Source organism: Lagenorhynchus albirostris, chromosome 18 (genome assembly GCF_949774975.1).
Source record: "Lagenorhynchus albirostris chromosome 18, mLagAlb1.1, whole genome shotgun sequence".
Classification (NCBI taxonomy): Eukaryota; Metazoa; Chordata; class Mammalia; order Artiodactyla; family Delphinidae; genus Lagenorhynchus; species Lagenorhynchus albirostris.
This window is the reverse complement of record NC_083112.1, coordinates 46,744,078-46,762,409: the sequence shown is the minus strand read 5'-3', so window position 1 is coordinate 46,762,409 and position 18,332 is coordinate 46,744,078. Positions and strand designations below refer to the sequence as shown.

General features: G+C 36.2%; 1 protein-coding gene across 4 annotated transcripts in view; it reads right to left on the bottom strand.

Annotated features, from left to right (window-relative positions):
- The window catches only part of PIBF1 (progesterone immunomodulatory binding factor 1), a 216,533-nt gene that overhangs the window by 149,979 nt on the left and 48,222 nt on the right, over positions 1–18,332 (bottom strand). For all 4 annotated transcript variants that reach the window (XR_009536788.1, XM_060129209.1, XM_060129210.1 and 1 more), the window contains exons 7-9: positions 16,722–16,830; positions 16,269–16,450; positions 14,816–14,941 (exon numbers count right to left, since the gene is read on the bottom strand). Coding sequence is in view for 3 of the 4 variants with exons in the window: in XM_060129209.1 (XP_059985192.1) it covers positions 14,816–14,941; positions 16,269–16,450; positions 16,722–16,830 (417 nt within the window). In the remaining variant the exon portion in view is untranslated. The remainder of the gene's footprint in view (positions 1–14,815; positions 14,942–16,268; positions 16,451–16,721; positions 16,831–18,332) is intronic.

Sequence of the window (18,332 nt, the reverse complement as noted above, 5' to 3'; positions counted from 1 at the left end):
AATTAACGCACACAAATCTCTGGCATTCTTATACACTAATGATGAAAAATCTGAAAGTGAAATCAAGAAAACACTCCCATTTACCATTGCAACAAAAAGAATAAAATATCTAGGAATAAACCTACCTAAGGAGACAAAAGACCTGTATGCAGAAAATTATAACACCCTGATGAAAGAAATGAAAGATGATACAAATAGATGGAGAGATATACCATGTTCTTGGATTGGAAGAATCAACATTGTGAAAATGACTCTACTACACAAAGCAATCTACAGATTTAATGCAATCCCTATCAAACTACCTCTGGCATTTTTCACAGAACTAGAACAAAATATTTCACAATTTGTATGGAAATGCAAAAGACCCCAAATAGCCAAAGCAATCTTGAGAAAGAAAAACGGAGCTGGAGGAATCAGGCTCCCTGACTTCAGACTATACTACAAAGCTACAGTAATCAAGACAGTATGGTACCGGTACAAAAACAGAAAGATCAATGGAACAGGATAGAAAGCCCAGAGATAAACCCACGCACATATGGTCACCTTATCTTTGATAAAGGAGGCAGGAATGTACAATGGAGAAAGGACAGCCTCTTCAATAAGTGGTGCTGGGAAAACTGGACAGGTACATGTAAAAGTATGAGGTTAGATCACTCCCTAACACCATACACAAAAATAAGCTCAAAATGGATTAAAGACCTAAATGTAAGGCCAGAAACTATCAAACTCTTAGAGGAAAATATAGGCAGAACACTCTTTGACATAAATCACAGCAAGATCCTTTTTGACCCACCTCCTAGAGAAATGGAAATAAAAACAAAAATAAACAAATAGGACCTAATGAAACTTCAAAGCTTTTGCACAGCAAAGGAAACCATAAACAAGACCAAAAGACAACCCTCAGAATGGGAGAAAATATTTGCAAATGAAGCAACTGACAAAGGATTAATTTCCAAAATTTACAAGCAGCTCATGCAGCTCAATAACAAAAAAACAAACAATGCAATCCAAAAATGGGCAGAAGACCTAAATAGACATTTCTCCAAAGAAGATATACAGACTGCCAACAAACACATGAAAGAATGCTCAACATCATTAATCATTAGAGAAATGCAAGTCAAAACTACAATGAGATATCATCTCACACCAGTCAGAATGGCCATCATCAAAAAATCTAGAAACAATAAAAGCTGGAGAGGGTGTGGAGAAAAGGGAACACTCTTGCACTGCTGGTGGGAATGTGAATTGGTTCAGCCACTATGGAGAACAGTATGGAGGTTCCTTAAAAATCTACAAATAGAACTACCATATGACCCAGCAATCCCACTACTGGGCATATACCCTGAGAAAACCATAATTGAAAAAGAGTCATGTACCGCAATGTTCATTGCAGCTCTATTTACAATAGCCAGGAGATGGAAACAACCTAAGTGTCCATCATCGGATGAATGGATAAAGAAGATGTGGCACATATATACAATGGAATATTACTCAGCCATAAAAAGAAACAAAATCGAGCTGTTTGTAATGAGGTGGATAGACCTAGAGTCTGTCATACAGAGTGAAGTAAGTCAGAAAGAGAAAGACAAATACCATATGCTAACACACATATATGGAATATAAGAAAAAAAATGTCATGAAGAACCTAGGGGTAAGACAGGAATAAAGACACAGACCTACTGGAGAACAGACTTGAGGATATGCGGAGGGGGAAGGGTGAGCTGTGACGGCGAGAGAGAGGCATGGACATATATACACTACCAAACGTAAGGTAGATAGCTAGTGGGAAGCAGCCGCATGGCACAGGGATATCGGCTCGGTGCTTTGTGACCGCCTGGAGGGGTGGAATACGGAGGGGGGAAGGGAGGGAGATGCAAGAGGGAAGAGATATGGGAACATATGTATATGTATAACTGATTCACTTTGTTATAAAGCAGAAACTAATACACCATTGTAAAGCAATTATACCCCAATAAAGATGTTAAAAAATTTAAAAAACTACAATGAGAGAACATCTCACACCGGTCAGAATGGCCATCATCAAAAAATCTAGAAACAATAAATGCTGGAGAGGGTGTGGAGAAAAGGGAACCCTCTTGCACTGTTGGTGGAAATGTAAATTGATACAGCCACTATGGAGAACAGTATGGAGGTTCCTTAAAAAACTACAAATAGAACTACCATACGACCCAGCAATCCCACTACTGGGCATGTACCCTGAGAAAACCATAATTGAAAAAGAGTCATGTACCGCAATGTTCATTGCAGCTCTATTTACAATAGCCAGGACATGGAAGCAACCTAAGTATCCACCAACAGGTGAATGGATAAAGAAGATGTGGCACATATATACAATGGAATATTACTCAGCCATGAAAAGAAACGAAATTGAGTAATTTGTAGTGAGATGGATGGATCTAGAGTCTGTCATACAGAGTGAAGTAAGTCAGAAAGAGAAAAACAAATACCGTATGCTAACAGATATATATGGAATCTAAGAAAAAAAAAAAAAAGGTCATGAAGAACCTAGGGGCAAGATGGGAATAAAGACACAGACCGACTAGAGAATGGACTTGAGGATATGGGGAGGGGGAAGGGTAAGCTGTGACAAAGTGAAGGAGTGGCATGGACACATATACACTACCAAACGTAAAATAGATAGCTAGTGGGAAGCAGCTGCATAGCACAGGGAGATCAGCTCGGTGCTTTGTGACCACCTAGAGGGGTGGGATAGGGAGGGTGGGAGGGAGGGAGATGCAAGAGGGAAGAGATGTGGGAACATATGTATATGTATAACTGATTCACTTTGTTATAAAGCAGAAACTAACACACCATTGTAAAGCAATTATACTCCAACGAAGATTTAAAAAAAAAAAAGGTGGCATGAAATAAAAGAATTCCAAGTGGATTATCTTTCATTATATAATCAATGACTGATAATTTTTCCTTTAACATAGTTGAAAAGTGAATGAATAGGACATGAAAAAAAACAACAAAGTATAAATTTTATGTAACAATTTCTTGGGGGAAGTTACGCATTTTAAGAGTGGAAACTTTTTGAGATTACTGTTAAATGAAGAAGCTACATTTTCCTATCCTTTTACTTTAGTTGGTGCTCAAGCACATTTTTTGTTTTCATTTTATAGATATGAAAACTTCAGCCAAAAGTAGACAAATGATTTTTTTAATTATAAAAAGAAGGTAAGCACCAAAATGCAAAACACTTTGAAATCCATTAATGTGTTGAGGTTTAACAAGTAGCTGATGGAATAAAATGTAATATATTGAAATGAAACTAGGTGACTCTGGTGGATGGTTAATTGAGGTACTACAAATGTCAGTCACCATGCTTGGTTCTGATCAAATCCATCTCATTATAAATTTTGTGCAGCTTTTCATTTCATCTAAAGCAACAGTCTGATTTCTCAAAAGTAGGAGCAATTCATTCTTCCATTCAACAAATATTTATTGAGCACTTACAACAGACCAGACAGTGGTACCTGGGAATCCAACCGTGAACAACAGAGGAAAATCCGTACTCACGTGGAGATTGCATTCTAGTAGGAAAGAAACCAAATGCATGTCCGTAGGTCCTAAGTGCTCTGGAGAAAAGTGAAGCAGAGAAGGGGCTAACGGGTGTGGGCTAGTAGGTGTGGGAGGAGTGGGGGGGCCTTCACAATTTTAAACAGGGTGGTCAAGAAAGATGGGAGAGAGCAGATGACATCTGAAGATGTGGAGAAAGAGAGGAGACAGGGCTGTAGGGTATCCAGAAGTGGTGGTTAAGCTGTGGGAACTGTAAATACAAAGGACCTGAGGTGGGAAACACGCCACTGTTAAAGGAACAGGAGGCAGTGTGATTGAGTGAGTGAGTAGAACAGAGTAGTAAAATGAGGGTGGGAATGCTGGGCACAGATGAGGTAGCATCACAGGCCATTTTAATCACTTAAACTTTGACAGAGTGAGATGGAGTGCCTTTTTATCTGAGCAGAGGAGTGATCCAATTTGACCTACTGTTTAACAGGAACACGGGAGGAAGCTGGGGGACCACTTAAGTGGCTCTTGTAATCAGAGCAAGAGATAATGATAACTTAGACCAAGGTAGTATTTACTGATGATACAAGATCAATCAAGAGATAATGATAACTTGGACCAAGGTAGTATTTATTGATGATAAAAGATCAATAAATTCTGAAGACACAATCAAAAGGATCTGCTAATGAATAACACATGGAATATGAAAAAGATGTTGAAGATGACCTCAAGGTTTTTGGCCTGAGCAAGAAGACTAGAGTTGTCCTTAATCGCACTGGGTCAGACTGAGGCAGAGCAAGCTTGGAGGGACAGAAGTTTGCATGTGGACATGTTAAATTTAAGACGTTTATTAGATAACCAAGTGGAAATGTCACGGAGGCAGCTGCAAAAGACGTCAAGGAGACAGGAAAGACCAGTAAAGATGCCAGTGAGGAAGGGGAACAGTCAAAGTGTGGGATCCTGGAAGCCATTAAAGAGAGTGTGTTTCCAGGAGTAGGGAGTGATCAACTATATTCAATATCGCTGTGGTCAAGCAAGGTAAGAAGAGAACCTGACCACTAGACTTTTTGGGAACATGGTCTCTGGGGGCTGTGATAAGAACAGCTTTTTTGGACTGGTATGGGGGCAAAGTTTGGTAGTGGAATTTTAAAAAATGAGGGTAAGGAATGAGTATATAAACTCTGCAGGAATCTGGTCACAAAGGGGAGCAAAGAAACGGGGCAGTGGCTGGAGGGGGAAGTGGAGATAAAAGACGCTTTTTAAAAAGAGGAGAAATAATATGTTTATACATGGCAGAGAGGGGAAAACTGTCAATATAGGAGACATAGAGGAGAATTTCTGGAGTGTGTCCTTATACAGCAAGAGGGGATGGGCTCTAGTTATAAGTGCAGAGTAGTGTCTGAGAGGCAGACCTTGTCAAAAAATTATACCATTTTATAGAAAAATAAAGGCCTCTTCCCTAATTTTCAAAATTACGAATGCTTTTACTGCTTTTATAAAGTTCTAATAATCCGCACTCAGCCCTCAAGTGCGAAGCAGGGTTTGCAAACTCTCTTAAAAGACCGAGTTTCTTTTCTAAAAACATTACCACTAAAATTAGAGTTTCTTTCTTTTTTTAAAAAAATAAATTTATTTATCTTATTCATTTATTTTTGGCTGTGTTGGGTCTTCGTTGCTGCATGCGGGCTTTCTCTAGTTGTGGTGAGTGGGGGCTACTCTTTGTTGCAGTGCGCAGGCTTCTCACTGCGGTGGCTTCTCTTGTTGCAGAGCATGGGCTCTAGGCATGCGGGTTTCAGTAGTTGTGGCACAGAGGCTCAGTAGTTGTGGCTCGCGGGCTCTAGAGCACAGGCTCAGTCGTTGTGGCACACGGGCTTAGTTGCTCCGCAGCACGTGGGATCTTCCCGGACCAGGGCTCAAACCCGTGTCCCCTGCATTGGCAGGTGGATTCTAACCACTGCGCCACCAGGGAAGTCCAAAATTAGAGTTTCAATAAGAAATCTTTTGTCAATTTTCATAGCCTTGCCCAGTAAGATGGGAGTCTGCATTACACTGCAGAGTCAGAGCTACCTAGTTTCACCAGTTAAAAAGTCTATGATCATAGACAAATCACAGCCTCTCAGGGTCTCAGCTTCCACATTTGTAAAATGGGGATACTAATACCTACAACCTCATAAACTGTCCCATTTAATTCTCTCTATAACGTATGTGATACATCTATTTATGAATACTCAATAAATAGTAGCTATTGTTAGTATGTTATCTAAATATGAAAATCTAGGGGAGGGGTGAGATAGGAGTATGGGATTAAAAGACACAAACTACTATATGTAAAATAAATAAGCCATAAGGACATATTGTACAGCACAGGGAATTATAGTCATGATTTTGTAATAACTTTAAATGGAGTATAATCCATAAAAATACTGAATCACTATGCTACACACCTGAAACTAATATAATATTGTGAATCAACTACACTTCAATACAAAATTTTTAAAATATGAAAATCTAAATTAAAAATATGAAGGTATTCACTTAGAGAATGATAATTAGGGCAATGTTTCCCAAGATTTTTTATTGTATATAAAGAAAATTATAATATTTCTAAGAGTACCATGGGGAAAACAGAGAAAACTGCTGGAGAAGCTTCATCACCTTAAGGTCCCTTCTTGCCTCAGGGCCTTACCTGAGAAGTGAGGGGAGTTGTATCTGGGGCACAGTAGAGAAAATTTTCTAGTTATAAACTATGTGATCTTACTGTTGAAAGAAATTGAAAAAGACACAAATAAATGGAGAAATGTTCCGTGCTCATGGATTGAAAGAATTAACATTGTCAAAATGTCCTTATTATCTAAAGCAATCTACAGGTTCAATGTAATCTCTATCAAAATCTCAAGAAATAGAACAAAACTTTCTAAAATTTACATGGAACCACAAAATGCCCTGAATAACCAAAGCAATTGTGAGAAAAAGGAACAAAGCTGCAGGCATCACACTCCCTGGTTTCAAACTATAGTACAAAGCAACAGTAATCAAAACAGCATGGTACTGGCAGAGAAACAGATACATAGATCAATGGAACAGAATAGAGAGCCCAGAAATAAACCCACACATATGGACAATTAATTTACGACAAAGGAGCAAAGAACATACAGTGGAGAAAGGATAGTCTCTCCAATAAATCGTGTTGGGAAAACTGGACAGCCACATGCAAATACATGAAACTAGACAACTATCCCACACCATACACAAAATTTACTCAAAATGGGTTAAAGACTTGAATGTAAGACCTGAAACCATAAAACTCTTAGAAAAAAACATAGCCAGTATGCTCTTTGACATCAATTTTAACAATATTTTTCTAGATATGTCTTCTCAGGCAAGGGAAACAAAGGCAAAAAGAAACAAATGAATTACATCAAATTGAAAAGCTTCTGCACAGCAAAGGAAACCATTAATAACTCAACAATGACCCTAATGAATGAGAGAAGATGTCTGTAAATGATATATGCAATAAGGGGTTTATATCCAAAATACATAAAGAACCCATACAGCTCAACAACAAAAGCGACCTGATTAAAAAATGGGCAGAGATTAACAGACATTTTTTAAGGAAGACAAACAGATGCCCAACAGGCACATGAAAAGATGTTCAAAACCACCAATTAATAAGGAAATGCAAATCAAAACCACAGTGAGCTATCACCTTCACCTGACAGAATGGCTATTAACAAAAAGGCAAGAAATAACATGTGTTGAAGAGGATCTAGAGAAAAGGGAACCCTTATACACTACTGGTGGGAATGTAAATTGGTGCAGCCACTATAACACAGTACGGAGATTCCTCAAAAAATTAAGAATAGAACTACCATATGATCCAGCTACCCCACTTTTGGGTATATAGTCCAAGAACAAGAAAACACTAATCTGAAAAGATATCCACACCCCTATGTTCACTGTGGCATTATTTACAATAGCCAAGATATGGAAACAATCTAAGCCTATCAACAGATGAATGGATAAAGAAGGTGTGGCATATATATATATATATATATATATATATATATATCTCACACGCACACACACACACACACACAATGGAATACTACTCAGCAATAAAGAAAGATGAAATCTGCCATGTGTGACAACATGGATGGACCTTGAGGGTATTACGCTAAGTGAAATATGTCAGATGGAGGAAGACAAATATCGTAAGATCTAACTCATATGTGGAATACGAAAAACTGATAAATAAATAAAAACAAAATAATGAACAAACCAAACAACACGTAGATACAGAGAATGGAGTGGTGGTGGGAAGGGGAAGGGGAAGGCAAAATGGGTAAAGGTGATTAACTGTATGATTACAGGTGAAAAATAAAATTTTGGTGATGAGCATGTTGTAGGGTATACAGAAGTAGAAATACAATGCTGTACACATGAAACTTATTTAATGTTATAAATCAATGTTACCTCATAAATAATAATAAAATAAGTAATAATAAAATTTAAAATTTCTTAATGAATAATAGACAAACAAATAAACCATGTGATCTTAGAGAAGTACTTTGGGGCTTGATCAGAGCTGCCATATCTGTAAAACATCAGGAATTAAGTGTTATCTTCCTTTCTCAATCTTGTGTACAACCTTGAGTTAATGGCCGTGCCTAACAATCCATCTCTCTGAGACCAGGAAAGCAGAAGAGATGGAGTTATTCTGGTCCACTTCCTGTCAATAACCAGGTCTTGTCAATTCTACTACCTAAATAATCTTTAAATTCAGCTCTTCTTCCATTTCTCATCTTCACTTAAACTTTGCAACTGTCTCCCAACCAATCTTTCTGCCCCCATGTCCTTTTCAACCATAATCCACCTCACACTGCAACCATGGTTACAAAAATGAATATATCATGCCACCCTTTTACTGTAAAACCTCCCCACATAAACTGACAACAGGACATTTTAAAATCTGACCCTTCCCTTTACCAGCCTCCCTCACCACCCTATGAATGATACAATGAAGGAAAATCAAAGTTTTTGCATAACCCGAACTGTCCTTGCTTCATACCTGGAACACCCTATACACCTTGAAATTCTTAAATATTATTAATTAAAAAGTGAACGCATGTGTAATCACCTATAGGCATAAAGAATATAGTTGACAATAAAAGACAGCTAACAATAAAATTTCATTTACAATTATTTGAGAAGTTAAGATACTGAGTTATGGCTTTATCTGTAAAGCCATATACTTTCAGAATAGTCTAGCTGAAAAGATAAAGTAGAATATTCTTAAGTTTTTTCATAAAAGAACTTTAAAAATTATACAGATATCTGGTAGGATATGAAAGAAGTTTGTTTAAGCACTAATGAGGACATATATTTCTTAAATCATGAATGGAACCTCTGTACACTAGTTCCAATTCACCTATTGTAATGCATTAGGTATACTCAACTAACCTTTGTAAATAAAGTTAGATTCAAGATTCAAAAGTGTTTACTATCACTCTGAGATTCTATGCATATTTTAAGTTTACGTCATTAAGTTTCTTCTTGAGTACTTTTGGAGGATGATAAACTGTGGTCAAGATAGCTTTTCTTCATACGGTGGGAAAATAAAATCACTAAAGCAATACTAATTGTTACATTTAAAAACATATTTTTGATCCCTTTTCCCTACTGCCTTCCCCCTTTCAAATAACTGTAGAGCAATTTGAATCTCCATATTCTGTGCAGTATAAAGAGTATAATGAATATCTCTAACAAACTCATCCTTACCCTTTTTACAGCATTACTATGAGGCTAGCTCTTTCTGTGTTTATAATAATGAGACTATTTATAATAATGAGCCTTTCTTAGGTAAAGGTAGTTTTACTTTCTGAGAAAACAATCAGCTGAATTTATCTCCTCTTATTTCATTATCTCACAGTATTAATCAGGAACAAATAAGTTCGCCATCTTATGCAAAAATTTGGACTGAAACAAATGGCATGCAGACTCTCTGTCTATATTGTCTCATTCAACAAAAGTGGTTAAATGCCACGGAGATCAATACTTAAGAATAATTATATATTTTGTAATAGTGCCTTTCAGTGACGATAAACAATTCCATAACGTTACCAGTTTTCTTTTATATAATGCTCATTTTACTTAAATTGTCAACACAATGGATAAAATAATTTTTTAAAGTATTTCTCATAAGCAAAAGGTATCTAAATAACTACCATTTACATACAGATTTATAATTTATACTGTACTTTTTACACATATTATCTCATTTAGACCTTACAGATCACCCTGTGAAAGAGTATTATGAGCTCATTTTATAAAAGAGAAAATTGAACTTCAGCGATATTAAGTGACATATTCACTCAGCTAGTAAGTGGCAGAGCCAAGATTTAAGTTTAGTCTCATTCCAAATCTCTTTCATAATATACTCCCTGTTCAGGGAATAATGCTTTTCTTCCAAATGTGCAAGACGGTCCTACTATGTAAGAAGTTTTTTATACAATAAATCTCACCACCATAGTGAGTTTCACTCATTATTTCCCACAGCTCCAAAATATCATTTTAAAGCAACTATATATAAAGTACAGAAAAAGACAAGAAACCTAACTCATAGACTGAGCCAAAGCATACATACACATTATAATCCCAACTATAGTATTTTGGATGTACCCAAATACCCAAGTTCTTTCTTTGCTTATCTCTGCCTTTTCTTAGGTCTTTATCTCTTCTCTTCCTATTCCCTCTCAACCCCTTAACTTCACAAACTACTGGCATGACTGACTGCAGGGGCAGATATCAAGATTGCACGGCATGAGTTCCATCTTTCTTTTCCACATCTAAGAGGAGAAAATAAAAGGCACTCTCTCTCTCTTTTCTTAAAGCAGTAAAATTACTTCATTAAATCTCAACCCTTGAGTACATATCTTTTTTTTTCTTTTCCACTATGGTTTATTACAGGATATTGAATATAGTTCCCTGTGATATACAGTAGGACCTTGTTGTTTATCTATTTTATGTAACAGTAGTTTGTATCTGCTAATCCCAAACTCCCAGTTTATCCCTCCCCCACTCCCTTTCCCCTTTGGTAACCATAAGTTTGTTTTCTATGTTTGCGAGTCTACTTCTGTTTTGTAAATAAGTTCATTTGTATCATATTTTAGAGTCTACATATAAGTGATATCATATGTTATCTGTCTTTCTCTTTCTGGCTTACTTCACTTAGTGTGATAATCTCTAGGTCATCCATGTTGAAATGGCATTATTTCATTCTTTTTTATGGCTGAGTAGTATTTCACTGTATACATATACCACATCTTCTTTATCCATTTATCTGTCTATGGGCATTTAGATTGCTTCCATGTCTTGGCTATTGTAAATAGAGTTGCTACGAACATTTGGGTGCATATATCTTTTTGAATTAGAGTTTTCTCCAGATATATGCCCAGGAGTGGGATTGCTGGATCGTATGGCAACTCCATTTTTAGTTTTTTAAGGAACCTCCATTCTGTTTTCCATAGTAGCTACACCAATTTACATTCCCACCAATAGTGTAGGAGGGTTTCTTTTTCTCCACACCCTCTCTGTCACTTGTTATTTGTAGACGTTTTAATGATGGCCATTCTGACCGGTGTGAGGTGATACCTCACTAAAGTTTTGATTTGCATTTCTCTAATAATTAGCAATGTTGAGCATCTTTTCATGTGTCTATTAGCCATCTGTATGTCTTCTTTGGAGAAATGTCTATTTAGGTCTTCTGCCAATTTCTTGATTGGGTTGTTTGCTTTTCTGTTATTGAGTTGTATGCGCTGCGTGTATATTTTGGAAATGAAGCCTTGTATCGCATGCAAATATTTTCTCCCATTCCATACATTGTTTTTTCATTTTGTTTATGGTTTCCTTTGTTGTGCAAAAGTTTGTAAGTTTGATTAGGTCCCATTTGTTTAGTTTTGCTTTTATGTCTACTGACTTGGGAAACTGACCTAAGAAAACATTGCTATGATTTATGTCAGAGAATGTTATGCCTATGTTCTCTTCTAGGAGTTTTATGGTGTCATGTCGTATATTTAAGTCTTTAAAAAGGTACTCTCTTAATATCCCCCAACGTATAGAAAGCAAACCAAAGGCAAAATATATTTCTCTAATCTTATTATTTAACTTTCTCCTAAAAATGTTTATTGGCCAAGAGGCAAGGAGACTAAGTACCAATATGCCAGTGTAAGTACTTTATCCATTTTAATTCATATTGTAACAGCATACTTTGCTAAAATAAAACTGACACAATTAAACGTGTAAGTCCAAAGCACATGATTAATTTGCTCAGACACAAAGATATCTAAATGTGTACACTTGTGTTTTCTGAATCTCATGTTTCATAACAAGGAATACTAAAATCCGTTCCTTAATTATTTTAAGTTGTAAGATTTAAAAAGAAATAAGTTGCAATTTATTTTTACCTTGTGAAAGACCAGTGGAACGTAAGCTCTAACTATAGTTAAATCCTGCCAGAATGAAGAAACTGGGATTAAAAAAGATTCAGCCACACAAAACACAGGGTTGGATTATTGTGAGGTTAATACAATGATAAAGGTGAGTCTATACTACATACAGCTGGCTAGAAGTCCTGTGCAATTCAAATGTCTTTAGGCCTGGGATGCAGTTTGGCACCACCTGGTGGCAACCATCCACCCTAGCTTCAATATCCATGGGGTCATTCTGGATCTGGTGGCTGACTGGGGTTTCTAGGGCAGTAGCCCCAGTCCCAGGAATTCCCTGACTAGGTAGTATCCACTTTGACGTGGCTATGGAGTCAGAACAACACAGGGGAAAAGGAAACCTGTCTTCAGCTTCCCTGCTTCCAGAAATGGTTCTGTCGACTGTTTCTCAACCTACCTCTACCAATCATCTTAGAGAACAGGCGCTAGTTTACATCAATTTATGTTACCAGGGGATGCATTTTAAAGGAGTCTTTAAAAAGTAAAACAACAACGGCAACAACAAAAACTAAAAAATCAGTGCATTCTCAAAATGATTACATACCAAGGTTTATGTGGTTATGTGAATTGTTTGGAAGTAATCACACGTTACCATAGAAACAATCCCATAAATTTTAAGGTTATTAAGTTGGCCAATAAAAGCCTTTATTATAAAATACATAACAGAATTGAGCCACAGGACTATAAGTACTTATTTGTAAAACAAAATAGTAGTATCACCTATGCCACAGGTCTAGCTCACATCTAGATCTTTCTCCTGAGATTCAGACCTTATATAATCAACTTCTACTTGCATATGTCACACAGACTTAATGAAACTAAACTAAATTTGTCATGTTTCCCAATTAAAGCCGTGTCTTTTTCTAATGCTTTAAAAATTGCATCACTATCCCCGCAGCTGCCCAATCAAGAACCTGGTGACATCCGTAACTTCTCACTCCCCAATCCAATCTAGCCAATGAATCCTCCTGACTGTTTAGTTAGGTTAGTTCCATCTCCTGAGCACTTTTCCAATCTGGCCCATTTCTCCCCGTCTCTACTACTACTAATCCAGTTCCATCTTCACTACCCGTCTTGATAAGGGAAACAACCTCTAAAAGTGGCCTCTTTGTCTATAGCCTCATACTCTTCCAGTCTATCCTCCACATCACAGAATGGTCTTTTTATATAAAATTAGATCATATCACGCATATTCCCCAAATCTTTCAATTGTTCATGGTCTTAGACAATGGCTCAAATGCATGATTTGGACCTGTTTCCCTCTTCTGTTTCATCCCTTACAACTCGCTGCCTCTTGGTCTATGGTCTAACCACTCTGAATTATTCTATTTGTTCAAAAAACTTCATTTTGTCTTGCCTCCAGGGTGTGCATTAATTCCCCTAATTCCCTTCCCTCCCATAACTGACAGTCTTACTCTTAGTCATCATGCAGGTGTTGCATGGGTACTTCTCCCTCCATGTAATCTTCCCTGATTCCTCCCAGGGCTGAGTTAGATATACCTTGAGTCTATGTGGTCTCACCCTGTGTATCTTGCCATTTGCTTCATTATCATCATACTTTTGATCATGGTTTCTCTATTTCTCCATTAGACTACCAGCTTTGCAAAGGCAGAGGTCACCACTGTATCTATGGCATCTGACATATATCTAGAACATGGTGGACCTTAATAAATATTTGCTAAATAAGTAAATTTATTGTTCGTAGAGCTCAAATGTAACCTTCTCTAATATCAACCTTAGTCTGATTCAAAGTCTTGCTTGTTGGCAAAGATAATAGCATACACTCAAGTCGGTTCTGATAAACTAGTATGACAATTAAGTCCATTTCAAAAATGTTTCCCTCTAAAACATCAATTTTGAAAAGCCATATGAACCATAATGATGGTATATAAAAATAACTGCTATTGAAATAAGTAGCATTTATTTTTCCCTTAATGCTGCCAATCTCTAAAAAAACCTAATATATGCTGTTCTAAAAGTAACTGCATGAATAAAACTGATCCTTCTTAAAGATTATCTAACATGTCTTTAGGACCAGCAGCTATATGAGGCATAAGCAATACTTCATATTATAATTCCAGCTTCTAAAAATTTCCTGGAGAAATCACTGGCGTATTATAGCAAGAACTACTGGTATCTCTTAGTACTCTCTAATTTCCTTTTCATTTCTGTCCTTCATCTGAACTAAGGTAAAGGCAAAAGGAAAAGCTAACAGGGTGATAAAAAGATAATAGGAATACCAAAATAAACAGGCCTAACATCTGATAAACCCTGTTCTAAGCTAGTTATCAAAGACCTTAGAACTTTAATATTCCACTATACTTAGATTTATGACAAATTTTCTTTAATGTATTAAAAAAGACATTATGTCATGAACTAAAGTTTAACTTTGATAAAACTATAAGCTTCGGGCTTCCCTGGTGGTGCAGTGGTTAAGAATCTCCCTGCCAATGCAGGGGACACAGGTTCGAGCCCTGGTCTCGGAAGATCCCATGTGCCGCAGAGCAGCTGGGCCCATAAGCCACAATTACTGAGCATGCGCGTCTGGAACCTGTGTTCCGCAACAAGAGAGGCCGTGATAGTGAGAGGCCCACACACCGCGATGAAGAGTGGCCTCCGCTTGCCACAACTAGAGAAAGCCGCCGCACAGAAACGAAGACCCAACACAGCCATAAATAAATAAATAAATAAATAAATAAATACTTAAAAAGAAAAAAAAAACCTATAAGCTTCCAACAAAGAGCAATAAAATATCACATAAACTTCTTGGTTTTTTTTTTTACCTGTTTTCCCGTTCATACATTTCCCTGGAGGCACTTCGAAGTTGATCAATTTCTTGATTAGTTTTCAATCTGATTTGTTCCAGTTCATCACGTAGTTTATTTTCATATTCTGTTTTATAATGGTCTCTGCAAAGAGTCAAAAGGAATATCCTTTTTTTTGTTGTTTGTAAAAGAAATAGGTCTTTGCCCTTCATGTAATATTTTAATATCTTATGTCAAATATGCTCTACATACAATGTTACTTGAAAAACACAGTTTAGATATAAAGCTTTAAAATTCTTAAAAATACCATTCCAAACTAGTTCCATCTGAGATTTTCTTTTAAACATATTACCCTAAAGGCTTAATTACTATATAAAATGTTCATTCATGTTGAATAATTATTCATCTTCAAAAATATTTTACTAATTTAACGCATATGGCAAAAGACTTGAAAACTAATGCATTATGGAAGGTCATTCATTTAGAAACAATGATCTGATGTGGTGCATATTGGAAGACAATTAATCTTAAAAAAAATGACCCGAATGTACTCTTTACAAAACCTTTCCTTCTAAGCACAACAATCATAGCCACTGTGATCTCTCAGCAAAGTCACAAAGCATTACACAGGGTATTAGCAGAAGCACAAACTGATGAAAAATACCACAAGCTGGGAAAAAAGTTATTAAGAATAAATAATTCAAGGATTATAAAGGCTATTGGTATAAAGGAATAGCTTATTCATCTACTTGAAGAGAGAAGACAGGATTGAAATGCAGGAGTCTGATTCCAGAGCCTGTATCTTAAACCAGTACTCAATGCTGTCTCTCCTTATTCTTTTATGTTTCACACAGTCAAGAAAAGGTCAGCTTAGTCAGGCGCCACACAATTACATTTTCTTCAAAAATATACTTCTATAAAGATATTTATATACTTCCATAAAACATTTATGTAGAGATCTTAGTCACTGGGAATTAAAAAGGTTATATCGGGCTTCCCGGGTGGTGCAGAGGTTGAGAGTCCGCCTGCCAATTCAGGGGACACGGGTTCATGCCCCGGTCCGGGAAAATCCCACATGCCGCGGGGCGGCTGGGCCTGTGAGCCATGGCCGCGGAGCCTGAGCGTCCGAAGCCTGTGCTCCGCAACGGGAGAGGCCACAACAGTGAGAGGCCTGCGTACCGAAAAAAAAAAAAAAGGTTATATCATAAGAAAAAATAAATAAAAATAATCATAGTGTATATATCGCTACCTAAAAGAAATAGGCTCTTGGTTGTTGGAAAAAACAAAATATCTTAAGAAAAAAATCAATCAGAATATGAGTAACTTATGAGGAAACAAAATGAACGATTATTGTAATATCATCCTATAGACCTTACAAAAAAATCACTATTCTTCCCCAAAGCCATGAGTTCCCTCAAAGAAGCTGGTGTTAATTTATATCTATTGATATGGAAAATAATGTAAATCTTACCTTGATGTTACGTACTTTTCATACATCTCTTCTCTAGCCTTTTTGGTTTCTTCAAGTTGAGTTTGAAGTCTTTCAAGACGATCCTCTTCATGGGCACAGCGAACACTAAGCTCCATATTTTGGCGGTTGAGATATTCTTTATCTTTTTGCAGTAAAGTAACAGTATGCTGTAAGGTGGCTACCTACACACACGCAGAGACAGACAGTGTCCAGAGCAATGTCATCTTACTTTTCAAGGCTTACTGAGTTATTTTCTTTCATTTGTGCTTTTGTTCAACATATAAAGAGGGCTAATCCTTACCATGAAAATTTTCATATAAACACAGCTACTAAAAAATCCCTTCTTTCTAGCGATTACATCAGAAAGGAAGAAAAATGTCCCTGTCACAATTCTGCCCTGAGCTGTGTCCACAATCACGGTACAATAAAATACAAGTGACTCTATAAGCTTACCTCTTTTGATAATTCACTTCCTTCTTTAGCTTGAATTATGTGAGAGGCTTCAAGTGTTTCATGTTTTCTCCTTAAGTCAGTTACTTCCTGTTCAAGTGCATCACGCTCACTATAAAATTCAAATACATTTATTTATTTTTACTAAAATAAAACTCAAACACATATGTAAATTCTATGTCTCTTTTTATAACGAACATTTTAAAAGCGTCAATTATGTTTCAGGAAACTGAACAGAGATACTTCTGTGTCATTCCATGAACGATAAAGTATCTGCTTTTCAAATTTAGAAGGGACTCTGTTCAAGACCTTGTTCAGATACATAAACATGAATTTATTATCTTCAAAAAATAAATATGTAAGCTACACTAATCAGCAAAGTAAATAATAAAACTTTCTAAGGTACACTCTGGTATCTTTTCATTAATCATCTTCAGTCTAATCTTGAAGCCAAAACTTTTAAAGAATTTAAAACATGGCTCTAGGCTTTCAGTTGTTAGGCTAAAAAGGCCTTAAATCATCACTCAGATTGCATAGATGATACACAGGCAGGCATTCTTGTGGTTATTTCATTCACAAATTGTTTATGATTACCCAGAGATTCTTATTTCCATTTTCAGACCAGCTCTTTCCCCAACACAGCAAAACCAAGAACTGGACCAACCCTACAAACAGGTATCTTAAAAAATGAGCAGAGAAATAGATTTGCTAATTCTTAACTTGTTCTCTGCAGTGAGAATCAGTTCCTTTGCACTTGATTTCATTTACTCCCCTGGTGCTTCCATGGAGAGAGCTATTAAGAACTGTTTTTCTTTTCATTAGATTTTCAATAACTCATTTAGAAAGATGACTTCTAAGATTTCTTCTGCTTAACAAAGTATTATAATTATACTTGAGCAAAGCACAAATTGAAAAATAACAATCACCCATAAACCCACTAATTAAAGATGACTATTAATATTTTGGTAATATTACTTTAAGTATTTTATGCCTTTACATACAAATGTTTTTATTCTCACAAAGTAAGGACTTTTGCTATGATTTTTTAATGTAAAAAATAGATTATAAAGCATGATACAGCAAAATACTCATGAACTTGCTACCCACAGCTGACGACAGTTACATTTGTCTATATTTGCATTAAAGTTTTGTTCTGTTTTTTAAAAAGATAGAACACTATGAGTAAAGCTGAAGTTCCCTATATTTTCTCACTTTTCCAATATCATCCCCTAAATACAATGATAAATTTCCATATCATATGTTTTTTTACATACTTTTACTCACCAATTGTTAATATTTTGTCATATTTACTTTGTAATATTTACTAAATATTACTTTGTCATATTTATTCTCTCCCTCTGTTGTTCATATATGTGAATAAATATACATATGTGAATTTACATATATAAAAATACATACGCATATACAGGTATACACGTCTACACACACGCACACAATTCTACATGTGCATTTTTTTCCCCCTCAACTATTTGTCATACGCAGACATTAGGTCCTTTTATCCCTAAATAATTTGGTGTGAATCCAAAGGTTAAAGATATTCTCTTATGTAATCAGAATATAATCATCGGGACTTCCCTGGTGGTCCAAAGGGAC